The sequence below is a fragment of the Ptiloglossa arizonensis genome, chromosome 3, assembly GCF_051014685.1.
Source record: "Ptiloglossa arizonensis isolate GNS036 chromosome 3, iyPtiAriz1_principal, whole genome shotgun sequence".
Classification (NCBI taxonomy): Eukaryota; Metazoa; Arthropoda; class Insecta; order Hymenoptera; family Colletidae; genus Ptiloglossa; species Ptiloglossa arizonensis.
The window spans coordinates 9,626,541-9,644,818 of NC_135050.1; the positions used below are offsets into that span (position 1 = coordinate 9,626,541).

An 18,278-nucleotide genomic window follows, 5' to 3' on the forward strand; every position below is an offset into this window, starting at 1 on the left:
CAGCAGTACAAGCAGCAATTTGTACAGTTGCGAGCCGTTAAACAAACTTTTCGGAGCTACACGCCACACCGTATTATTCAACCACTCTCGTTTCGATTTTGTTCCTCATAAATAGAAATAATGCATTCGGTACAACACTTACGGGGTTTTCCATTACATCACCATTCAGTTTTCTTACGGACGCACTTGTAGTAACCGTTTCAGTTTCAATTTCGTGCGGATTCCGCGGATACTTCCCCGTGGTCTGTTCACTTACGAAAATAATTTATTTTAAAAGCTGGAAGCTCTTGCACTTTACTTTTAAGACTTGAAACCACTATTTGAAACAAAAAATATTGGATCTTTTCGAAATTTCAAAGTGTCTTTTTCCCCTTAACGCGAGGCGATCATTTTTCAGGTACAAAGGCGATCACGTGATAAATTACAGCCAAAGAGGAGGCATCAGTGTAGTCACCGAGAAGCAAACACGAACTTCGCGTCTCTTGATCTCCAGAGCACTACCTGCTGATTCTGGCAATTACACATGTGCTCCGTCTACGGGCGAGCCAGCTAGTGTTCTAGTCCACGTACTCAATGGTAGGTGAGTCAGAAGAATAAAAATTTGGAGAAGGAATCATTTCACTGAAAATGCGTTAACGGCTTTAAAATCCGTTTGACGCATTAGTGAAATCAAATTTTGGCGATTTAATTGAATAATTAAGTTATTCTTGCACGAAGTAGTGAAGGTACAACTACAAGTATACAATTGACGTTCATCTGAATTAAATTTAAAGGAGTATATGAATATTTAATGAAAATGAATATTACAAATCTTATCGTAAATATATCCAGTTAATATAATTAAGAACAAAGAAATTTAACAAATAATACAGTATCAGTAGAGCACTACTGCTCAATAAACGGATATAACATTTGTATATTTTTAATATCCATGTCGCATGAAAATTAATCTAACAAAATTGACTTTATGATAACAGTAAAGATCTTTCGTAATTACAAACAAGAACTCTTTGTGGGTTTAAACAGTTAATAATTCAAACTTTCCTAACAAGAGTTCTCACGTTTTTGAAAACAAAATATCTTCTGCAATTTTAAATTAAGAAATGAAACAAATTGAAAACGACTTAAAGAGAGATACATATGTAAATTCGTAATGTATCCTAAATTAAGGGCGCGACGCCCTACGGTAGAATTCCGAATCGATTTTCATGAAAAGAAAGTTTACAATACAACGTACTTATTATATGTTTCGATTAATATTTTTGAAAATTATCAAATTTCTAGTTCTCTGCCTATTTTATACAATACCGTCTTTTTAATGGCCGTAGGCTTGGAAAGGAAAAAGTGAGTAAACAAATGCGATATAGTTAAGTAGAGCGGAATAACTATATAATACATTGCTGCACATTTGTTCAAAGAACAAACTAGTCCATACTATCACAGATTTACGAATTGCGCAAGGTAGGTATGGATAATATTACTATGCCATCTACTCACAATACATATCGTTATCTTTTAACACCATCGATGAAATTAAATTTAAGAATTCTATATTTATGATCGTTAAAATTTGGAGTAAAGCTTCGAACAAATTTGAAAAGGTGTTGTGCAATAAAGTCTCGGAGAACGAGACTTCGGAGAGTGAGTCTCTATTCACAATACATATCGTTATCTTTTAACACCATCGATGAAATTAAATTTAAGAATTCTATATTTATGATCGTTAAAATTTGGAGTAAAGCTTCGTACAAATTTGAAAAGGTGCTGTGCAATAAAGTCTCGGAGAACGTAAATATGACACTTTATTAGCGCTGGTAAATTCCTAAAATGACAGAGTTGGTATGTAAGAGCACAGATAAATTAAACGGTGAAGGTTATAAAAGGGGAAACAAGGGTTGGTTTCATCAAGTTCTGGTGTCGTGTACGCTTCATAAAAGACGATAAATTCGATACCATTACCGTATGTCGGTTGGAACGAGAAAGGTCGTGACGTAAATTTGTGTTTCTTCTTAAAAGGATTCTATAGTTAAAAATTGTTCAATATTGGAAAACTATTTAAGTATCCTACCTTATATAGTACAAATTGCAATTGTACTTTATTGGTTCATTTAAAGATACAACTGAGGTGAGATTTTATTTAAATTTAGATTTTATAACAGTATTTGAGCTGCAGTATGAGCTACTTCGTTTATACTTCTTTTTCTCGATATGTACATTCGTATATGTACTTCTCTCTAACAAAGACGATTAATAATAATTTGTCTTCGCGTCGACAAACATTCCTCTCAGTTCTGCAAGTATACCAACTGAATTATTAATATAATTGTATGACTCCTGGTGTATACGACTTTTGTTGTATCGTTTAGTTTCAAATCGGTGAAGTTTTAAATAATGTACTGTCACGTGAGTGGATCTGAATCTGAACAATAAATTTGAATCGTTTTTTATCGTGGTTACAAAATTTTCAAGTTTTCAAATTTAATTCGTAATTAAATTGTAACTTTTATCGTGTACAATTTTGCTGTAAAAGTAATATTGTATAAGGGGTATATTATACTACGATTATTGGAGCACTTTTATATTTAATCAATTACGAGGATTCGGTCATACAATATCCGATGTATCCATAAATCGTTTCAATTATCGCATTCAAGTGAAAAACTAGTAAAATGGTCATAATGACATTTTCGGTTTCAGGATTTTCTTCTCGACGAAGTTTATAAATTGTTAAGTATTTGTTTAACATTTTAAAGACCATAATTGCGTAAAAGAATAACTTGAAAAAGTACATGTGCAGTTTTGGATGACCTCTTTATTTTGCGTGACTCTTTGCATATAAGGGTTGGTTGTTAGAGACTGAAAGAGTCGTAAACAAGTCAGTTGGTTGCAAGAGACCATTAAGAGTCTAACGAGCTAGTTTTGTGAGAGAGTCAAGAGTCTTGAGAGACTGGGGAAAGAGTATCGGGCATTATCTAAGGGTTCATAATTTAGTAGGTGCAGTTTGTATAGTAAAGTGCGCACGTATAGTAGAACGCATTTAATTCTTACGGAAAAGAAGCGAAGTATTTAATGATATTTACAGCGCGACTTGTGCTTCGTTTATACGAAACACTTTGATTCGTCGTAACTTTATCACAGAGACGTATTTCTTTCAAACTTTGTTCCGATAATACTCATTCAATGTGATACGGAATTTCAGATTACACATTCCATAGTAGACGTTCCTCAGGAATGTTTTGAAAGAGAGTAGCGAAAAAAGCTGTTCCATAAAACTCGATAATGTTCTTTGACTCTTGAAGCTTTGCGGATTAGCTTTATAACCTGTATACATAAACGTATGAGCTGTATACATGTTTATATATTCGTACACAAAAATATCAAGACTTGCAAACACGAAGATATTTCCCATTTTTGTTCATCTATTCGTATACATATTTACACATCCATCTATTTACTTCATACTTATATACGTATAATATTCCTTCGAATAAACTCCTGTTAATTATCATTAATTGATATCGATAGAATTTCTAAAAGAAAAATTACACAAAATACGCCGTTATTTCGGTCAGAGCGTAATATTATTGAATATATGTATTATATTTACACACACGTATGTACAAATTAACGAATAAGTAATAGAACATTGTATCTTTTTGAAATCTGGAGATCAGCTGTCAAGCAGCTCGTTAGTTCTGTGGACAACAGTTGCTAATCTCTATTTATTAACATAACCAGTGAAGCATTGGTAATACGTAATAAAACATTATAACTTGTGTAACGATATTAATGGAAAATCTTCCAAACGATGCGAACGAAACATATTTGTATAATATAACCGATAACACTAATCACTCGAACGTGTAGATACGTTTTTTGTAATTTGTAGCGTTAAGTTGAATACATAAATATTAATTGTAAGAACTAACCACAAAATATGTGAACAATTCTCCGCATAGAAAGCATTACCTTCGACCAAGTGTCATGGTCAGAAACGTGTACACTGTTCGATGATAGTGCCTGGAAGAAGCAAATAAATAAGTCCCTTGGCTGTGTACGTTTCGTTATTCGACCTGTCAAGAGCCCGGATATATCAGTCAAGATATTATGTCATGCAAATCCCATCCATGCGCTTCTGTGAAGGCCTATAGCTACAAAAGCACGTTGTTTCTTATACTCATGAGCAGAGCTGAAGAACGAATACCTACGCATGTGAAGTATGAGTTACGTGTGTACACACGCTGGCCCCATTGCGGGAGAATTGCGTGGAGCTGTGCGAGGGAGTAATATCTTTCCATGCTTTTCAGCTTCAGATGCGACCTCCTTTTACTACAATGACGCGATTAATGGCATTAAATAATGCGCGAATCACGTGCGTTCTCTTTCGGAGCCTTCTGCCTCCACAACTCTAACGCTGTTGAATGATTACACGCTAGTTTCTTAGGGCAGATCTATAAGCAACGCAATTAAAACAAAATTCTCTGCCATCTATTTCAAGACGATACCTCTGAACAAATGTACACGATTTGTTTCAGAAACTTTGTATCTGATCCGTTTTTTCAATATCAGAACCACCGACGATGAACCTATTACTATTTGTATGAAACCACGTACGTATCTTCGAAATTAAATGGTGAAAGGGCAAATTAATTTACGAAACCGTTGATCGTCTATTTTAATAACTGTCCACGAATGTTATAAGCAAAGGCACCGTTAATAATTGTGTAATTTTAAAAAGAAGTTCGCAACAAGTAAAATTGATCCCTTTGGTAGTTCTAGTGTTAAACATACCGTACCAGTGGCACTATCCATCGAAACAGAGTGATGTTAACTGTCGTACTAGGGCTGTTATCAGAGTAGTAACAGTCTATAATAGCACTATCCAGGATAGGGGTCCCTCGTGTGTTTAATTCATCTTCCAAGTGTTCATTCTCCAGGCAGTACACTTACGCTGTTAGAGAAACGGCGCGACATTAAAATTGTGATTCTAACAAACCAGCGTCCTCGTTACAAAGAAACGTGACAGTGTTGTTTTCAAGCAAAAGTGGAAAAACCCAGAGATCTCGCGAGACTTCGCTTGAACAGCGATGTTTTATATTTGTCGCTGTTTCTCGATCAGTTAGCACGTTGAAGCTTTAAAATTGATGGATCGGTTTGCAACCGGAGTATGCGAATTATGTTGCCGTTACACGTGTATATTTCTAATGCAATGTAATATATTTCGAAACAATAATTATGTATATAACGATATGATGTGTTCGGGCGTGTAAAGCCCGGTACACACATCCGTTTTTCCGACGTGCGGTAGCTATGCGGTGCCGGAATTGCGGTTTCGGGGTACTACAAATTAGCGGCTGAATCGACCGTACGTTCTGTAGGGAATTGCGGTTCAAAATGCATGCAAGAAGAACGTGCGATGCCGCTACGTCGTCGGAGGTATATGGACAATGCTACATCTAACTTGGACTATCCCGAACCGCAATTCCGGCAGCAGACGCTTGAAAAACGGATGTGCTTGTAACGGGCCTAATAGTGTCCGTCTGAGCTGTTTGCTTGTTTGTTCCTGACTGTTCAGTTTACTCATCCTGAGAGCTTTCAGTGTCGTTTCTTTAACACGTAGATAGGTGGTTCTTGGTTCATGTATCTTAAGACAGCGGTGGTAATTGTGTTTGTACACGATTGGTTTCCAAATTTCGGGGATGCAACGATTCGGACAGTTGATGTGGAAAGGAAGCGATAGTTTCTCTTTTACTGTGAAAGTATCGTTCTGGAATTATTGGAAGTTGAGCTTGAGAATAATGAGCGAATTGTCCCGTTGACAATGTTCATGGTGTGTACAACTGTCTAAGAATTGTAGGATACGATTATTCGGTAAACAATAAGCTTGAATGTCGAGCATTTTGACAAGCTTCTTGCTTACTTAATTTGTAGCATTGCAAGTGGTAGTTGTGCTATGAAAGATACGTTTACAATCATACTTGCTCTGTTTTAGATAGGAAGCATGTGTTAGTAATTGTGTTGCATATAAAAAATATCTATTATTTGCTATGTTGCATATAAAAAATATCTATTATTAGTTGTATTGCATATAAAAGATATCTATTATTAGCTGTGTTGCATATAAAAAATATCTATTATTTGCTGTGTTGTATATGAAAAATATCATATTAAATTTAATATTGCATATTAAAAATATCTCTTTCGTCTAGATACAATGGAATATTTAGTAAGAATCATTGGAGGACGTAATAAATTGTTTTTACGTAGGTAGAGTATTGGTAAAAATTTCAAATTAATACTACCGGTGCAAAAGAAACACCCTGTATATGACTTTGACATGACGAAAATATACCAAAATTCATTTGCAAAATATTATGATGTGTTTTCCAAATAATAATTTGTTCATTAAATTATACTTGAAGAAGAATTCTTACTTCATAGTGGTTCTTGTGATTCGTTGTACATATATATATATATATTGGGTTGTTCGAAAAGTCATTTCGTTCTCCAAAATGGAGAATCTATAATTTAATAAAATATTTATACACCCTAAAAAAATCGTGTTTCATTTTTACCAAGAAAAAAAAATTCCTTTCGAACAACCCAATACATAGATTAATCAAATTGCGGTTGTATGGTTAGAGCAGATTGAGCTGTTGTATCGTGCGATTGGCAACATAATCATTTAGCGTACTACGTTACCTCGTGTAGTAACACCAACCAGCATCTGAGCTGCGCGACAACGGAAGTATTCCGACGAAGAAGCGAAGAGGCAGTAGAAACTGAACCATTTACCTTTTCCAAACACATATACGTAAACTGGTGAATGTAATTATCACGAAGTTCCCTCTCTTTTCACTTCCCATTCTGTGGCTAAAGTGCTGGAACGTAACAATCTTGCGGTTATTCTCTGCTCATCACCTCTCACTGCGATATTAATAATAGGCTCGTTGATTGCCCGGGAACTAGAACAAATATTCTGGCTTGCGTTGACATCAGTTAACAATTCGACACGACTCTCTCGGTCAAGCTACACAGGGATGTTCGTGAAATGCAAAGAGAGATATTACGTTCTTATGTTAAGTAGTTAGCTCCGCCACAATTCGGAACTTCACGAAATATCTATTTCAAAGTACACGGTAATCGAAATACATCGATTTAAAATTCCAAATAAGAAATCAAACTCAAATAACAACTCGACTGTAGACATTTCAGAAAGTATCGTTTCTGTGCGATATGCCATAATAACCCCGAGCTAGATCGCGCAAGTCACAGGAAGTTTGTCGTGTACACAGACTATGCATCGCCAGACGAAGTCAGGAATGGTCGTACATAATGGCGCTCGCATAAGAACGTAATATCTCTCTTTGCATTTCAACTTCGACTCTCTCCAGCAAGATTTCCTGTCGGAATAATACCGGGAATAATGTTGAAGGAGAGATTAAAACACGCGATAGTGTGCGGACGTTACAATTGCTGTAACTCGCGAGCTAAAATTATAGTTACCAGTTTCTTGGCGATATTTAAGCAGTATATGTAATCGGTTTGTACAACGGTTTTACAATTTCATCACTTACCTGTCGAAACAATAAGTGGTAATTTGGATCGAAATTAGGTATCTTACATATACAGAGTATATATTCGAAGAGATCAAGATTCTCTTAGAAAAGGATAAGCTATACAGGAATGTCCATGAAATGCAAAGAGAGGTATTACGTTCTTATGTTAATTAGTTAGCTCCACCACAATTTGGAACTTCACAATATATCTATTTCAAAATACACGATAATTAAAATTCGTCGATTTAAAATTCCAAATAAGAAATCACTCTCAAATAGCAAATCAACTGTAGACATTTCAGAAAGTATCGTTGAGGTATACTTAACGTCTAGAATTGATGTACTCCTTGCAGTACGTTGTTAACCTGTTCAAAAATACTAGCATATATAATGGAAGGAAAAAATATTCTTCATATAATAGTAACTACTCCAAAATAACAACTACTCTTCGTGTAGTAACTTTATACACAGAAATAATATGTTAATATCATTGTTAACATATCCTACCTAAACACAGGAGACTGAGTTATTTCAGAATGCTTGATAATAGAGTATAAAATATACCATTTCTATATCTAACTTCAACTTTTTCAACTATTCGAACAAACATTTTGTTTTTTTCTGAAGTACAGACGCGTACAGAATTCTATTTAACTAACCAGATATTTTAAAATATATTTTATTATTTGACGCTTTCTGTTTTTTCCTTTTTGGATTTTTCACATTGTATATTCCAGAATTATCACATGACGGTTTTTCGAGCTGCATCGAGCCAGTGACAAATCAAAAGCCTCATCCACCCGTATTTCGTGCCCATTCAGACAGTTTTTGTACAAAAAAAATCATTTACTGTTTCACAATTTGGCAAAGAGTATTGTTACAGCAGAAATTTATTCAGCGTGGAAAACATTGAATTTCGAGACAAACACCACGTACCCAGCCTGCAAAACAAGCAAACTATGTATTCTCGTGTCGTCGTTACTGCCATTGAGTAATCTGCGTTCGTGGGAATAATTTTTGGGGAAAATGTTTCACTTTCCTGTGCGAAGGAAGAAAAGAAATAATAATTCCCATGTTAGCCATTGCTACATAGAAAATGCTATATTTCTATATGATATTTTTTAAATGATCGATGTTTCAATTTAGCAATTATTTATTGTGAATCTCGTTGCACGCAGGCATCTAAATTAATGTTATTGATTGTAGAGACACAGAATAAATAACAAAATTTCTCGTCGAAAGCGACGAAAGCGAACAATTTTGAAATGAGGTCACTGTGAGGGATCAAGCCGATGATAGCACAGCTTAATTTAGCGTAAACTGTATTTTATCGAATCCGATAAAATCAAATATAGCCTTCGATGGAATAATACAAGTGATCATCAGCTATTAAATAATAATTCTCTGAGAATAATTGAACCAACAATAATGCAAACCGGCACATTGTGTAATGAATTTCTCTAAATTATATTTTCTAAAGATCGCCGCAATTGAAATAACTGTTACTGGTGATCGTAAAACGGTAACGTGATTTACACGCATTAAAAGTGTTAGAATATTGCGTACTGCGTACTTAATAGAGAATTATGTTTGTTTAATATGTTTATCAGTTGTATTGCTGATGAAGCTTTATAAGCTTCAAATTAGTAAATAGATATATTTTTCATTTTCTATATACATATAATGATTCTATCCGTCGATTTGGATTCTTTTAAATTTGCATTATTAAAGTTACATTTTAATATATCTAGTAGTCGTAGAATACTATTGCACGTTTATTATTATGTAAACATACATGCTAAAATGGAAATAATAACGTGCAATTTATCAACGGAATCACAGCCAGCCGGTAAACGTCGATACATCTGCGCGAGCTTGGTCAACTTTACAACGATTTGAAACGATGCCAAATTTTTCCAGGAACCGGGAGCTGAAGCACTATAAATTACTCGTGTCTCCCGTTCCGCGTGGATATCAATTATCAGCTATGTGCCCTCGAACGCGCTAAAAATATTAACCATGTGAACGTATCTATGCTATTGCTTCGAAAGACTGGGATTACCAGTTGGTATCGGAGTAATTCGTTTCTCACTCAGTGATGTGGCACAAATCGTAAATGTGGTTTTAATTCCTGATACACTGCTACTCTTTTGATAAATTAATGTGTCCAGAAACTAGGTGTAGACCATTATACGATGTGATCGTGTGTTGCAAATGTGCGATGTATACATTAACAGCCTTACAAACAGATAATGAATTACTAGCGTCAAAGCAGATTTAACAGATTCAGGTTTGTACTGTACTCTGACGAACAAGGTAAAAAAATAATATAGTAAAATCGCAGAAGTCTCTAACTACAAAAGGAACATTTAAATAATTTATCAGATTCGTGTCTTTCTTCACGAGTGAGCATATTTTCGCATTGTCGTTTCCTGGTTAGTACCAACTTACGTGTAATTGAACATGAATTTATCAGATTCCTTGTATAAACTTTATGAATTAAAATTTTGTATAGATTCGAAATTGTACTCTGTCAATTCGGGAACATCAAGATAACAGGAATAGTGACTTCCGTATCGTATCGATGAAGTGACCCCTTAATACACGAGTGGTAAAAAACTTTCATGAACAACCAGAACGACGCTAATACGAAACCATTATCAAAAATTAACAACCTTCTATGCCGTAACTACGTGCCAAGATTTATTGTCTTCTGTCCTACAGAAAACACGAAGGTAGAAAATCGACCAAGGATTCTCGTTCGAGCATACTCTATTATCTACATCACTTATACCAATATCTGTAATATCGAGTCTTGCTAACCCCTGGACTACGTGACTTCCGTACACAGGGAACGTTGGATCAAATCTGAGTCACAGTAAAATTACTTTTCTACGCATTCTGGAAAGAAGTTTCAGGTTCGATTTTCACATACTAGTACACTTTTTAACAAACCTATCTCAAAAGCATTTGTAACATAAGATGCTAATTTTGTACTTTTCTTTTAGTGAATTGATACTTTCAGTTATTAATAGAAAATAGCAGGTTACTCGTTCAAACTATTTCTACACATTTTGAAAATTTAATACGAAAATTGAATTTCTAGGTACTGATTTTGTATTCTTACATAAATTCGTAAGGTAACGTGAATGATTTTCTTTTTAAATTTGAAACTTTGTAGAAACATAGCTTAAGTGATGCTAACATTGTAATTATTCTTTATGTCGATTTTGAAACGGCCCTAGGGATGAAATCGCCCACTCAAAAAAATTGCAAGTTTGAATATTACTGCGAACATCTGCGAAACATTAAAATATACCGAAAGCAATAATTCAAAGTTTTATAGTTTTTTTATGGTTTTATAATTTTAAAATTATTTTTTCTTTAAAAATTCTTTATCATCATATTGTAGGTTATCGTGGCTACGAACTAATTTTCTTCTCGATATCTTTTAAGGTTTCACAGATATTTATGGCAATATAGAAACTCACAATTTCTTGGATAGGTCTTCGTCCCTAAGATCGTTTTATTAGGTCATAACGTTTATTTTTTCTCCCATATATAGCAATATTTTAATCTTACCTATGAAGTTAATATATGCTCAACTTTGGCATCGTTCCCATTTTCTTCAAATATATATGTACACAAAATTTTTACATGTTTAACATTTGCAATACTTCTCGCGCACAACAAACTCCTGGTGTCGTTCACCAGATTACGAATTCTTTCGTCTTTACTGGACGTCCGGTCATCTTCCAAATTAAAATTTCCCTTTCGAAATCGATCAAATCATTTTCTGCACGTAGGAGCCTATAGAACACCTTCCTCGTAAACGACACAAATATCACACGCTGCACTTGTTGCTGTATTCCCTTTCCGTAATTCGTACAATATGTGATGACGAAAATGGACGCTCTATTTTACCACGAGCTGTGAATTTCTACAGATTAAATTAAATCACGACAGTTTCATCGTCCAAGTCTCCTTGTTACTGTCTCTTCTGTCTACAAGTATAAACACACCGTGATACGAACTTACGGAACGATCCAATACGAGTATTATCGAAACAAAAAATAGTTACATTATTGGCATCACTTGAACTACGTTCTTGCAAGGTTTCAAATTTTATTAAATTAGTTGAATGGAAACTATCACGGTTGATCAACTTTCTCCGTTTTCTTAGTGTACATAAACTCTCTTCAAAATAAACATCAGTTATTTAACTTTCCGTTTCGTAAAGTTATGCGATACAAGGTTTCAAATTTTATTAAATTAGTTAAATGGAAACTATCATGGTTGATCAACTTTCTTCGTTTTCTTAGTGTACGTAAATTCTCTCTAAAATAAACATCAGTTATTTAACTTTCCGTTTCGTAAAACGATGTGATACAAGATTTCAAATTTTATTAAATTAGTTAAATGGAAACTATCATGGTTGAGCAACTTTCTTCGTTTTCTTAGTGTACGTAAATTCTCCCTAAAATAAACACCAGTTATTTAACTTTCCGTTTCGTAAAACGATGTGATACAAGATTTCAAATTTTATTAAATTAGTTAAATGGAAACTATCACGGTTGATCAACTTTCTTCGTTTTCTTAGTGTACATAAATTCTCCCTAAAATAAACATCAGCTATTTAACTTTCCGTTTAGTAAAGTTATGCGATACAAGGTTTCAAATTTTATTAAATTAGTTAAATGGAAACTATCATGGTTGAGCAACTTTCTTCGTTTTCTTAGTGTACGTAAATTCTCCCTAAAATAAACACCAGTTATTTAACTTTCCGTTTCGTAAAACGATGTGATACAAGATTTCAAATTTTATTAAATTAGTTAAATGGAAACTATCACGGTTGAGCAACTTTCTTCGTTTTCTTAGTATACGTAAATTCTCTCTAAAATAAACATCAGTTATTTAACTTTCCGTTTCGTAAAACGATGTGATACAAGATTTCAAATTTTATTAAATTAGTTAAATGGAAACTATCACGGTTGATCAACTTTCTTCGTTTTCTTAGTGTACATAAATTCTCCCTAAAATAAACATCAGCTATTTAACTTTCCGTTTAGTAAAGTTATGCGATACAAGGTTTCAAATTTTATTAAATTAGTTAAATGGAAACTATCATGGTTGATCAACTTTCTTCGTTTTCTTAGTATACGTAAATTCTCTCTAAAATAAACATCAGTTATTTAACTTTCCGTTTCGTAAAGTTATGCGATACAAAGCGTACTCCTAAGGTCTTAAATAACACAATTATTAAGTCTGGTTTATCGAAGACATATTAAGCATTCATAAACATGCGCGATTAATCGAAAGCAGGAAATTCATGCAAAACAGATTAATGATAAAGGAGGATAAATTGCAACTCTATAAAATGCTCGGCAATTAAGCACAAATCACAGTGGAAATTGTGCTCGTTACGCGCAGTCACTTTTCACGGTGGAGAAATAGGACCGATACATAGGAAACTGGAGTGAAAAGCCTGCAGAAGTTTATACCCAGTGAAGATAAATGCAAGTGATTCAGAGTATTTTGTATATAGATGATCGTCGTAACGTTGCTCGGTGGTAATAAAGCGAAATTGAAATCAAACGCAATCAGAATGAGTTGTATCACGCGACACATTTAACCGAACGTTAATGTACACGTTTTTCGTTTCCTTTTGCATTTTCAAAACGTAGATACGATTCACTTTCTCCGTTTTATTACAGTTTCATACGTAATATGTGTTTTGTGAACACGTACAGTCTATTCTTACGATTTATATTAAAAAGAGGTAGCAGTTTACGATAAACTCCTATTCAATTGTCGAGATTCAACACATTTCTGTCGTACTATCTCTCAGGCCCTTAGCAATTACCCGATTCTCCATTTTGGAACACGAAAGGAATGCGGACAACGAATTACGGTTAAGGTGAGTCTATGCCTGATTTGCGTGAGAGATAATCGTCCCGAGAACAGGTTAGGTGATAGGTGAACGTGCAAAACGGGAATGAACGAGTAAAAAGATTGCAAACCTATTTACGATACGACGCGACATCGGGCAAAGCGTAATTTAATAAAGGTTACAACTTAAAACTAGTACATTTAGAGACTCTATTTCACTTCTTGCATTCGAGTATCCGAGTAAATGATTCCGATACTTCTAAACTTATTTTGAGAATTCTTATATTACCAATAGGAAACTAATTTCAAGTGTCAACGATCTTAATTTGATTGATTGAATAATATCTCATTAATCGATAAGGGAACGGTTGGTTTCCGAGAGGGAGTGATTCTTTAGTCATGGATAACAAAACTATGAAAGGAAATTATTCTTTATTTGTTAATCTCAGACAATTATGAAAATATCAGTTATATAAATCTTCCAAATAGTAGACCGTAAAATTTCGGAAAAGTCTGATCAGAATTTAACATTAGTAATGAAATCGTATCTACAAACACGTGTCAATCGATCCAAGTCTTGTATACACCAATGGAGCAAATCTTTAATTGTTCATCGAGGTCCAAGACAATAAGCAAAAGTAATCCTGTACGCAGGACGCGGTGGACGGGACGAAGTTGTTGATAACAAAGGAACATGTATTGCTCGCTATTGCGCACTATAAGGTTGTTTGGCAACACTCCGTTCAGATATCGGTCTTGTTGCGTCAGAACAAACAAAACAGAATGACAACTCCCCATTGCTAACAAGATGCCAGGAACACGTTTACGTGCTGCTAGTGAAGTTAGCCTGTCGAGAAGTCGAAACGATCGCGAGTGTAATTAGAAAACTTTAACTGTTTTAACTTGCTTATCGAGCCGTTTCCGAGATATCCTCAAAAGGCATCTGGTAATTTCTTGGAAGGAGGTATCGCCTTTGATATCGCCGCTTAGCAAATTGCATTGCTGGTGATGCAATTGCAGCTCGCTTAACTGTAATCAGAAAGCGTTGATTGCGTCATCGGTGCATTTACGTTTGTCTTCAAGCTGGTACGGTATGGGTGGGACGTGCCCGTTTCGTAAGGAAACGATGAATAACGTTCATTATCGGGATTCGAACTGTGTAATGAATCGATTCATTAACAATTAGTTAATCAATCAAACCAATCGTGCTTAACAAAGGTGTCTGCAATTTAGTAGCAGTTTTACTGGAATATGTAGGTCACGTTTATTTCTGAAGGTTTTAAAGGTACCGTTCTACGATGACTACTCTCAAGAGGAATTTCGTTCGTGCAAGTAGACGAAAAATAAATCGTGAAATCGAGGTTCGGATGAAATTTTCATTCAGTGTGTACTCTTACGATCGCCATCTATAAAATCTAAATTGAGAAGCGAGAAAGCAAATATGCTTTTACATTTAATAAATACTAACGATGATACTATAAGATACTATTACAAGGCAGCACTGATTACTGTCACGATACAATTACAAGATACTACTGTAATGGTAGTTGGTGCTCGAAGATGTTTTTAGTTCAAAACTTAACGTTTTAGTTGAAAAACTTTGGTTAAACTTTAATCAACCGAAGGTTACACTTCGCGCCTAAGAAACGGTTATAAATTCGGTTGCATTCGCTGCTCTTGTTATCGTAAAGAGGGTCAGTTGAACGATTTCCCGGTGGCTAGGAATCGTAAGAAACGGTGAAAACAAAACGAGAAACGAAGGAAATTAACCGAGAAAGGATTTCGGATGTAACGTACCGCGTTAGCTTCGAAAATTCACCTTAATGCGAGATTAACAATGAGATTCGTCTCGGAGGGCAGAAAAAGCCAACAGTTATCTGTATTTAAAGTGTTCGTTGGGGAGGGCGTGCGCAGAACAGCGGACATTTCTAATGCAGTGAAAGCAATAAATGGCAAACTTCCGCGGCTGTCGCCAGATACGCCGGCTGCATAATTAAGGCCACGGAATGACACCGACACGCTGCGATAATACAGAATCGGTCCTCGTATTTCGTCGACGAGAAATGGCTGCTGTCAACGCAGGCCCCTGGAGAGAAAAGAAAACGGCCGCTTCTTGTGGCTCGTATCTGATACACGTGCCACCTTCGCTAACATCGATTCTGTTAACATGGAATCCCTCCTAAGGGCACCGTATAAGAAACGACCGTCGATACATCACGGAGATTCAATTGGATCGTGAGAAAATTGTACGATTTAATGATAAAAAGCAATGGTCGATAGAGGCCGGGATCAGGATTGGTTTGCATTTCCAAATGTTCGCGATCGAGGTTCGTCCTTGGAAACGGAGTAACTTCCGCTTTCACGGGACAATTCTTAGCCACGAATTTCCACTCGCTGAATCGCACTATTTATCACTGTTAATATTATATTTCGTTGGGACTTAACGCGATCGGTATCTGCAAGTAAAAGCAATCCTTACCGATTTCAGTTTAAGATTCAAATCGCGAGCTTGTACAGGTTATTCCACCAGAACCAAGATGTCTAATCATCTCGTTTATTTCGGACGATATGGAAAATAAACGAGATAATATGTTTCAGACTTAATTCGACTAATTTCGAAGGAGTATACAATCAAACTTTTCCCAAGATCACGCTTCCTTTCTCGTATACCATAATCGATATTAAAATGCTCTTTGTGATCTTCAAGTGCTTCCAAATTCCTAAAGCGGAATTCACTTTATTATTAACTATTTTATATAAGCTTTTAGGATACACTGTTATTAGCTGACCACCAGGTTATTGTAGAAAATGAAGAAGATGACTACGTGTTCTGGTTTTGTTGGAATATCCTACATAAATAACGATAGTGTGGTACAGATTATTCGTAGGTTATTCGTTCAAAGATGTATCTTTATACAGTTTATACAACTGCACACATCAAATTATGTTTTATTTCTAACAGATGACTATTTCGTTCAGTAACTGGGAACTGTACAGAGCGGTTCTCTCATCGGTAGATTCCAAAGAAGTGCGCCGCCTAAGTATCGTGGCGATTGTCCAATTCTGTTTTTTTTCTTACAAATATAGCCGTCTCCGTTGCAGTCCTCGTTGTCAGGGGTGACAGTCTCCAATTATGACACTGCAAAACAAAACGAGAAAACTAGTTGAAAGAGAAGATATAGGGGATTGCAGAAACAGGCGAAGAGGAATTGGAAACTCCGTGGCGAAAAGTGAGGAAAGCAATAGGATACTGCGTCGGCGAATTCACGATCCAAGCTGTGGATCCAATAACTGAAACAATTATCCACGATGGCAATGAGAAAGTTTTAATCCGTCCACAGTGCTCGTACGGCGGATTTCTCGTGTGGAAATTATTCTTTCAGCTATCGTTGCAATATATTCCCCGTTTTCATCGAATAAACCTCTGCCCCGATAGCCCGGGTAGTCTGTTTATAACAAAGTATAGCTTTCACTGAATCCTGTTTTTCATCGACGAAGCAGTGAGTTTCCAAAGCCTTCTAACAATTACAAAACGATCCGAGTGTATCAAAATATACACATGCGCTGATACACCATCAGTTACGGCATCGATTTATTCGGGAATAATAAAATATACATGGAGCACATCAACATTAACTACCTCGAAGAAAATATTTTTCAACCTGAAGCAAAGTGCATTTGCATTTGCATTTAAAAACTAAAAAGTGCCAGTGCAATACTTTCTCGTGTTCTTCTCGCGTGTGTACAATGCAATAATTACTACCCTGTATTGTGCATGGTTTTGGAATAATATTAAAAAAAAATAAGTAGAAAAAAAGCGACTTAAAAATTACAAGTCACGTACTCATCCAATTTCTTCGAATAGAGTTTCTGTGATGTTAGTCATGCGCATGGTATTATATGGTAATATTATGGTAATATTAATGGACATGTAACTTTAATTATCTATATTTTTAAAGCTATAAAATAACTGTGCTTAATATTTCATACGTAACATCGAGAGATTATATCCTATTCTCATTGTTTTTAGAATTATTTTATACTTTTTATCCGTAATATAATGACATTATTTTTCTGTTAACGAATTTATTTTCGTGAGACAAAAATTGTTTTTAATGACCAAAGAAAAAAAGATTCCTTTTGACAAAGCCAACATCCCTGGAAATTAATGATGTAACTTTATAAACTAATCTTAATTTAAACGAAATAAAATTTAACTCGTTCAATTTCTCTCTGAACTAGATTATTTTAGTTACAATTCAGAATTTACATAAAACTGGTGGCCAAACTATTTATTTAGAAAATGCATGCAATAACAAAGAACTTCGTTGAGAGTATAGTATTCACAGCCTCATTCAATTGGGTCTGCGACAGTTACAGTGAATGGAAATTTCGTAGTTTGGCAATATTATTGGTGGACAGTTTAGGACCCTGTACTTTGTTCCGGTTAACAATCGATCTAGTAAATTGAATTCGATGATTCGATTGACATCAATTGAATTCGACGCAATTGAAGTTACCAGAGATCCATCGCACGCCATGTTTACATAAACAAATTTCGCATTTACGTTTCTCTAGGAAAGAAAGGTTAATTTAGAAGGAAAACTAAAATAAAGAAAAATTAAAGTTTCAAACATTATTTTCCAAATTTTATCGATGGATTATTTAATATTATGAAAGTATATAACATAATAAAAAAAATAGATGGCGATAGAATTTGTAAATTATTAAAATTATTAAGTAGAAAGTATTATTATTAAAAATACTACTAATCATTTAAAATCAGACTAGAAGTTAATTTCCACGAGTAAAATGAATATTGATTGTTAT

The 18,278-nt window shown here is 34.9% G+C and overlaps 1 protein-coding gene across 2 annotated transcripts in view; it reads left to right on the forward strand.

Annotated features, from left to right (window-relative positions):
* LOC143144172 (protein amalgam) overlaps positions 1–18,278 on the forward strand; it is a 142,943-nt gene that overhangs the window by 105,642 nt on the left and 19,023 nt on the right. Inside the window, exon 6 of one of the 2 annotated variants that reach the window (XM_076306290.1) lies at positions 398–580. In XM_076306290.1, the coding sequence (XP_076162405.1) occupies positions 398–580 (183 nt within the window). The remainder of the gene's footprint in view (positions 1–397; positions 581–18,278) is intronic. The other variant, XM_076306289.1, reaches the window with a different exon arrangement.